The following is an 8478-nucleotide window of genomic DNA, read 5'->3' as shown; positions in this document are numbered from 1 at the left end:
GTATAGGGGAAAGCACCTACCTCGGGCTCTCGCGATTGTTTTTTATTTGTATAAACATTCACACAAGCAATTACACAATACACACGATGCCATATCTATATGCTTATCGGATTTAACTTTACCATTTGAGACGTGTAACAGTGGCTAAATAACAACAAGGTCACGTCGTTATGCGAGTCATGGGTTAATAGGTGGAAGAATATACATACGGTATGAATACACGTAAGCACGAAGTTGCTTATTATTACATATATGGAAAATAACGAGGAATTGTCTAAAGCTGCCTATAGATGCTATGGCATTTTTCCAATGCTCTGCAATGTAGTGTTACATATTGTATCTCATGCTTTAGAGCGCTGGAAATGAAGCATGCGGCTTATAATACACCCACATAATGTAAGCTTACATGATGTACACAGAGAGAGTTAATTTCTTAACATACATTTATTGTTTGCATTTCCGTTCAAGATTGACATCACAAACTATATCAGCATACACTAGCTTTTCAAGTATACAGGACACAATTGTGCTTAAAATAGCAAATCCAAAGCTTTGATGCTAAAAAATCAACATGATTAGAAAAGACAAATGGCCTTGCTTAAAGCTCTTGATGTGGCAAAAGATGAAGAATGGTTCTTTCTATTTATCGGCTTATTACTAAACTGTACAGTTTCAATGTTCGTGGGTTGCCGCGCAAGCTCCCATTGCAGATGCTGGGCATTGAGTACCAGTGGTCAAAGAGCTGGTTGATGAAGCAGATTGACTTGGCCCTTGGTACCTTGGGAAGGAAAGAGCAAGGTTTAAATGTGGACGCTTAATTTGGCTTTCTGGGTAGTGTGAAGAGGGCCAGTGGTGTATGAGAAACATGCAGGACGCTCACCATGACCTAGCTTTCATGACACGTGATGCAGTAGTCCTCTTTCTGTAATGTCCAAAGTCACGTATCAAGTCTTGTGTCCTTATCTCTGACCTCTGAAGGTCCAACGGAACCATGGTGGGTGGTGAAATGTCCAGTTCCAGAAGCATAACGTTCTCAGCCTGTGTCGACATAAGTTGGTTTTTGTTAATCATATAAAAAGTAATCTGCACTATGTTATAATAGCACCATATTTTTTTTTCAAGTACAATACCAACCCTGTATCTAGCAGGAGACCCAGATGCCACAGCAACTTGTGCATGCTGACTAATTGGTCTCTTGTATCCTACAACTGAAGTTGGTCTTCGTCTGATAAGAGGCGAGTTACTGAAAAATGACAGAATCAAATGAAGTAAAAGAAGAACATAAGGTAAATGTTTGAAACACGATTGGCCGCTCACTTTTCAGAGGGGAGAAGCGGTAAGATTTTCCACTGGTCTTCCTCGCTGTCAAAGTGTAGACGATTCATGGTCTTATTCTTTTCCTCAGGAGGAATGAAGTTCTCAATTATCAGATTTCTGGTGAAGATATAAAGATGAGATCGTGTGTTTTTGATGCATGTTTTAAAGTTGAATTAATTAACGTGGGAGTATTAGGACATACTTGAACTTCATCTCTCTTGTCAACTCATTCACGGTCTGCTCTAGTTCTTGCCTCATTGTTACATGTTCATTGATGATATCCCCAATCTCAGACCTCACCAACTGCAGTTTACTGTAAAGCTGTGAGATGACAAACCAATGCAACGTTGAAAGAGAAATAATTAGTTCAACCATTACTTATCTATTATGTGACACTAACATTTTGAAAGCAAACACAAAACCATTAATAAAATAAAGTTAAAAAGCTAAGGGAAATACACTTCAAAGTTATTTTGCATCTAAATTCAAAGTAAGTTAGTAAATACATAACAGCCTAACTCCTGTAATGAAGTAAACAAGTCTTATAAAAAAAGTATTTTTCCAGCGGAAGGAAGCCTTTAAGTGATTTTACTTCATGACAGCTGCTGAAAAAATTAAGAGACCATTTCAAAATATTAAAGACCAAAGTTTTTCTGAATTTACTTATTATAGGTATGTACCTGTATGTGTTTAGGTAAATTATCGTTTTTGTTTCATTCTGAACTACTAAAAATATTTCCCAAATTTAAAAATAAACATATTGTTTCTGCTTGCATTTATTTGCAGAAAATTAAAACTGATAAACGGGTCTAAATTACAAAAAAATATGCTCTGTATTTTTTCAGATCTCAAATACTACAAAGAAAACAACTTCGTATTCACTTCTAAACGATACAACAGAAATATTTGTACAATTATATAGGAAGTAAAAAAATTTGATAACGTTTCCTCATGTCTTTCACATTGCATGACTTTATGTCACTCCTGAGGATTTAGTTGAAAATGGAATACATTAGACTGAAATGCTTATGTTTTTTTGTGTTATTAATACATATATTTATAACCTGGGGTGTGTTACTACACACCTTTCTAAGTTTCTTGGTCTTTAATTCCACCTCTTGCTGTAGACTGGAGAACGTCTCTTTTAGTTCGATTGTCTCTTCATCTTGTTCAAACATCAGCTGCTGCATATCTCGTTCCATTCTCTCCTTGTGGGGTTTATTACACATAAACACACACACATATCAGATTCTGATGTTTGAAATGTATTTAAATGATTATTACAGCTATTCTGTGGTTTGTGCATTACAGTTATTCTGTGGTTAGTCCATTACTGCTTTTACCTGCTCAGCAATCTCCTGCCTCTTCAATTCCAGCATTCTCTGCTGTTCGTTGGTGTGATCAATGATGGTTTTCCCTCCAACCAGAAGCTTACTTTCCATAGCCTACACACAATAGAGACATGGAATATTTATTGAATGTGTGTTATTGTTAGTAGTTTGCGGGTAGACGAAAGATGAATGGGCAAAAACTAACCTTGTACTTTTCAATCATGGTTTCCATAGCTTGTTGCTCTTTCATCAGCTCTTCCACAGTTTTCGTTTTCTCATCTAATGTGCCAAGTTTCCTGCTGAAATCTGGCGTGTAATTGGCTGAGCCCATCTGCTGCTTCCACCAGTATTCCTCCACACTTTCCTCTCGTACCTTCTCCACAATCCCCACATTTCCATCCATCTGAGTTTCCACCTCCCCAGTACTCAAACTTCTCTTCATCTGCATACTATTTCTCCTCCGTCTTCTCCGTTCTTTGGCCAGCATCCCTCGTTCCTCAAGCTGCACCTTCAGGCGAGCTATTTCATCCTGGAACTCGCGCAGCAGTGCATCTTTGGGGTCCTCGTTGATCTTTGGCTTGTTCTTAATGTTCTTCGCTCTGTTGGCGTACCTCAGCGTGGTAAGAGTTTCATCATAGTGGCATGAAGATGGTCCTATTGTGGCTACCATGACAGTTTTGGAGTTTCCTCCAAGGGAGTCCTGCAACAGGCGAGTGAGTTTGGAGTCCCGGTAAGGAACATGAGTACTCTTCCCATCCACCAAGGCCGAGATAACGTTTCCGAGGGCCGAAAGAGACAAGTTTATTTTTGTAGCTTCTTTAAACCTCTGTCCCTGCACTCCCGTCTTGCTTTGGCGCTCGCTGCCTGCCAGGTCCACCATGTTTAACTTTCCAACACGAATGTGATCCTCACCATCGATGCCCATCTCACTGCATTCGATAGTGATGATGAAAATCGCATGCGATCTTGAACTACGATCGTTCATTTTGGTGTATCCAACAGACCTCGACTGGTTTCCCAAGTTCATGACATGTTCAATTTCCTTTATGTTTTTAGTCACCACGGATGAGAGATCTTTGACGTACACACCCAACTCTGGATTCTCCTTCAGCTCCAGTTTTTTACTGTTATCCTTGTACAGGAGATCTCGTATCTCTTCTTGATATATCTCAATATAAGAGACTCTCACAAGGTACTGTTGATTCCGAGATCTGGATATATGATTGAAAATCTGCTGGAACGAATTTGGGATGACTCCCCGTTTCTCCGGGTCTGTGGGCACACCTTCCATTGTATATGTTTTGCCAGTGCCAGTTTGCCCGTAAGCAAATATAGTTCCGTTAAACCCAAGCAAAACAGAGTCAATAAGTGGTTTACACGCATAATTAAACAGCTCGTTTTGGTTGGAGCTCGCGTCATATACAGCATCAAACGTGAACGATTTCGTGAGGGTTGCAGATGTTTTGGGATTACGGACGCTCACCTGTCCCCGTTGGACGTCTACTTCAACAATTCCTCCGTGATTCATCGCTTCTTCTTTCTTGTTTAATGGGCGGCACCGCACCACCACCCTCACCGCCTCTGTTTTTTTCCCCATCGACATGGACCGTGGCCGTGGTCGTAACGGGCTGTTTCTCCTCATCCTCCTCCTGATGATAATTTGCTTTTACGCCTTAAACCTTCTGCTGTGTTTTACATAAACGTGAGGACAATTTTCAAAAAGCGCAACGATCGATCATAAAATACGCACTTTGCTTTGAAACTACTAAAGCAGGCGAATGCGTGTCCATCATATGAATATTGTCCTAGCGCAGTACATCTTGGTCCCACGCCCAATGTGATGATCCATCGTAACATTCCACTCCATGCGTTGAGCCCCACAGACAGCGAGCATCGCACATCTCCGGCTCTGTCGGTACACACCCTGCTCCACAGCAGACAATAGACAGAGTGCGCTCACGGGCGCGCAGAGCCACTGATAGGTAGATTATCAATTTTTTCTCCCTGCGTGAGATGCTGACGCATCCTGGATCGGTTATAATGTTGCCATGATACATGCTAATTAGGGTATTAAAAGTTTGAATAAACGCGTCTTAGATTTGCCAGATATGCAATAGTTCAGAATTAACATTAATTACGTGTATGAGTGATTATAATTCTTTATTGACCTCCTTCATTTGGTTTCCATGTTTTACAAATTGTAAAAATCTGTTTTGTGCTGGAAATATCACAAGAAATGTTCACAATAAAATTGTTACAACATTATTCCCATATTTACATTTGTGAGATTCCATATCTTGGGTGATTTATTATTATTTGCATGTATCATGGTACAGTGACTAGAATATTTATATGTTATATAAAAGCGTGACAGAATGATTAAAACAATATTATTGTGTTATCCATTTAATTTCGAGACAAATAAATAAAACATTCTTTCTTTTTTAATTGCACCTAATCTATAAATATCGATACAATGACGATGGCCGATTAGATGATGTGTATTTAAAAAGGCTAGACATCATCTAATCTCTGTCCATTTAAAACACATTTCGCTTCTCTTACATTCTTTTCATGCTCTGCTCACCGCAGAGTCACAATCCTACTTTTGTCATTTAATTGCAATTGCACATTAGAGATTTCGTTTTTTATTTGACCATGTGACTCCAGCATACAGTGATAATCCGCCAATGGGACGCACAGGAGTGCAGTTCCCCTCTCAGACCGTGTGGAGAAGTTGACCGGTTCGGGTGCAAAGTCTCACATGTCGTGTAACTTTTCGTGGGTTGTCTCGAGCGTCTTTTATTTCTTCACCACTTGACAGCCGATGACACGCGATGGTTTGTCTCATTGGGGATGAAAGAAGATTTCGCTGAAGTTTCAATAGCGCGTTTGTTTCTTATAATTTGGATCGTTCTCTTTTATATATGGGTGGCTTTTAAACGGTTGCCTACAAGAAATGTAAATTGTTAAAAAAAAAAGCTAATTTATTATCTTGCGTTGAGGAGGACACAAATATGGGTTTGAGACAGAATCGGGCACGGTTACTGTGCATGCTCTCTTTAACTCTTGGATATTTTATAGTTGAGGTTGTGGTTAGTAGAATAACTGCATCTCTCGCAATGCTGTCGGACTCTTTTCATATGCTGTCGGATGTAATAGCTTTGGGGGTTGCTCTGATCGCTGTGAGCTTTGCAGAGACGGCTCGAGCCACAGAGAAAAACACTTACGGATGGATCCGCGCAGAAGTCATGGGAGCTTTAGTCAATGCTGTGTTTTTGACGGCCCTTTGCTTCACAATTTTATTAGAATCCGTCGAGCGCTTCACGGAGCCTCACGAGATTGAGAATCCACGCATTGTCATTTGGGTCGGCGTTGCTGGTCTCCTGGTAAATGTGTTGGGTCTTTTTCTGTTCCACGGACACGCGGGGATCGGTGGGCACGGACACTCTCACGGTGGGCACTCTCATGCTGGACATTCTCATGGTGGGCACTCTCACAAGGGACACTCTCATGTGCACAAGACAAATGGAAGGGATTATGAAAAACCCAAGGCCCGTGAAGAGGGTCAAAATCTTATGATAAGCATGTTACAAGGAGATCAAGCTGCCGAGCTGAAGTCAGGTAGGTATCATGCTGCAATTTTAAGAATAAATTCAGGGTTTTTATGTTATGAAAACCTGGAAATATTCGGGAATTTTTATATTTTATGTCTTGGACATTTCTCAGGATTTAATAAAAAAACGTATCATTCAAATAATAAGACTGTATTTGTTGTCCCAATATGTTTCTTTTTGAATTTTTCTCTGTATTTTGGTGACTGGGTTTTTCCTTCTTTTACAGACAGTTTAAACGTCAGAATATCTGCCACCGGCTCATTTGAGGATTTGGATCAAGGTTCTGAGTCAGCGTCCCAGTTGAACATGCGTGGTGTGTTCTTGCACGTGCTGGGAGATGCATTAGGTTCTGTCATTGTTGTGGTCAACGCCCTCATTTTTACTTTTGTGTGGACGCCTTGCCATAGCGAAGATATCTGTTACAATCCCTGCAGCAGTGGGCACTTCGGTGAACACCAGTGCTCTAATGCCACCGCGTTGAGCATATCGAAATCATCCAACAGAGACCACAGAAATGTTTCTGTGGCAGGGCCGTGTTGGGTGCTCTACCTAGACCCAACCCTTTGTGTTATTATGGTGTGCATTTTGCTCTACACAACTTTTCCTCTATTGAAAGAGTCGGCTCTCATCCTCTTGCAAACAGTACCCAAACAGATTGATATGCTCAAGCTGAATGGTAAACTGAGGAACCTGGATGGTGTCCTGGCCCTTCATGAACTGCATATCTGGCAGCTGGCTGGGAATCGCATCATTGCCACTGCACACGTCAAATGCGCAGATCCGGCCTCTTACATGGACATAGCCAAACGCATTAAAGCAGTTTTTCATGATGAAGGTATCCACGCCACCACTGTTCAGCCAGAGTTTCCATCCATTTCCGAAGAAAATGGTGACTCCCGGTGTGAGCTTTCCTGTCAAAGTCAATGTGGCTCCAAGTTTTGTTGTAATCCATCCAAAAGAGCTAAGCCAGAGTCTGATTTGGTCACGAGTAAAGAAAAGTCCTGCAGGCATACAGAAAGTCACAGGCACAATGTAGCATGGGGTGATCAGAAGGAACTGGATGATGCTATACACACTGAGATCGAGTCAACTGTTTAGGTTAAAAACTGTATATCAGTAGCTGTAATAGTGAGTAAATTGTTAAAGTTATGCTTAATGCTGATTATAAGAATTGTCAAATTAGGACATTTATATCAAATCTGCTTATTGCAGAATTAAGAAAGTGGGTTTTGAAAGGGGTTTGTTTCAGAAACATTATTTTCATTATCATGTATTTTAACCTGTAAAATCCAAAAAACTTTTTTGTTGAGAATTTTTACATATGCAGTAGGTATGGGGATTAAAGGTCACAAAATATATTTGCAAATGAAGAGATTTGTCGATGCAGATATTTATTTTTTTATAAATTTTAATGAATAAATGTGAGAATACAAAATTATTTTAGTGTGTTTTACTTTTAAAAGCACTTCTGCTATCAGGCACCGAAAATACATTGTGAGAGAAATAATGACATGCCAATAAAAAAAACAATCTTTTTTGTGCATTTATTTCTGTCTTAATTGTATTCTTTTGATTGTCCACCACACTGTTAAAAAGGTCCTGTAAAAAAACAGCGGGCATAATATTCAGACAAATTTCATAGCTGTGGGTGGTTTTACGTTTATCCTAAGTATGTATTAAAAGATATGTGGTCCTCTTGTAGCAGATGGAACCAAATAATCCGTTGCTTGGTTGATGAGTCATGCATATGGTACCATGCATTGAGTTTAATGTAAAATGTAGCGCTCCGCTGTGTTTGCTCATGCAAGATGACAGCATGCTCCTTGCACAGCTGTATAAACACACCATGTCTTGAATGGACCTTGGAACCGACTGCACTCATGTATAAGCTTACAAACACTGTGATAAGTATTTAATGACTAATTTGAATACTTTTAATAGATTTTCACTCTTGCACAGCCATGTGGAGGTTCAGGGGACGGTTGTTGTGAAACAACAGTATTTGGATAAGGGGAGAAACACAGCGTGGTTTAACTTAATGAGAGCTGTGTGATGCAATCAGTAAAGCAGTGTATGGGGCCCTGTTTCAAAACAATGGAGAATGGTGCTTATTCACTCATGGCTCAGTCCTCAAATCAATTCTCCAGGATAAGAGACCTTAAGTGATGTCCAGAAGATCTCTGTTTAATACAGTAAATAAAATATTGCGGTTT

At 39.9% G+C, this 8478-nt stretch overlaps 2 protein-coding genes across 2 annotated transcripts; one reads left to right on the top strand and one right to left on the bottom strand.

The window, feature by feature from the left end:
* Positions 1–48: 48 nt before the first annotated feature.
* Positions 49–4602, bottom strand: kif3cb (kinesin family member 3Cb). Its single transcript, XM_079459334.1, has 8 exons — positions 2854–4602; positions 2661–2762; positions 2403–2525; positions 1520–1638; positions 1318–1434; positions 1135–1243; positions 881–1038; positions 49–778 (listed from the first exon to the last, which is right to left on the bottom strand). The coding sequence occupies exons 1-8, from the start codon at positions 4288–4290 to the stop codon at positions 673–675; spliced, it is 2271 nt and encodes a 756-aa protein (XP_079315460.1). The 5' UTR covers positions 4291–4602; the 3' UTR covers positions 49–672.
* A 767-nt stretch (positions 4603–5369) lies between these two features.
* slc30a1b (solute carrier family 30 member 1b) lies at positions 5370–7811 on the top strand. Its single transcript, XM_079459250.1, has 2 exons — positions 5370–6272; positions 6492–7811. Exons 1-2 carry the CDS (start codon positions 5666–5668, stop codon positions 7361–7363), a joined length of 1479 nt encoding a protein of 492 aa, XP_079315376.1. The 5' UTR covers positions 5370–5665; the 3' UTR covers positions 7364–7811.
* The last annotated feature ends 667 nt before the right edge of the window (positions 7812–8478 follow it).

The sequence above is a fragment of the Barbatula barbatula genome (assembly GCF_947034865.1).
Source record: "Barbatula barbatula genome assembly, chromosome: 6".
In the NCBI taxonomy this organism is placed as follows: Eukaryota; Metazoa; Chordata; class Actinopteri; order Cypriniformes; family Nemacheilidae; genus Barbatula; species Barbatula barbatula.
This window is presented reverse-complemented; position numbering and strand designations above follow the sequence as displayed.

Bases quoted from the DNA above. Each gene is read 5' to 3' on its own strand.
- slc30a1b (XM_079459250.1), top strand. From the start codon at position 5,666: ATGGGTTTGAGACAGAATCGGGCACGGTTACTGTGCATGCTCTCTTTA. The intron at 6,273-6,491 runs GTAGGTATCATG...CTTCTTTTACAG, and splicing joins AGCTGCCGAGCTGAAGTCAG to ACAGTTTAAACGTCAGAATA.
- kif3cb (XM_079459334.1), bottom strand. From the start codon at position 4,290: ATGAGGAGAAACAGCCCGTTACGACCACGGCCACGGTCCATGTCGATG. The intron at 1,639-2,402 runs GTGTGTAGTAAC...GTCATCTCACAG, and splicing joins AGACCAAGAAACTTAGAAAG to CTTTACAGTAAACTGCAGTT. The intron at 779-880 runs GTGAGCGTCCTG...TTCCTTCCCAAG, and splicing joins GTCATGAAAGCTAGGTCATG to GTACCAAGGGCCAAGTCAAT.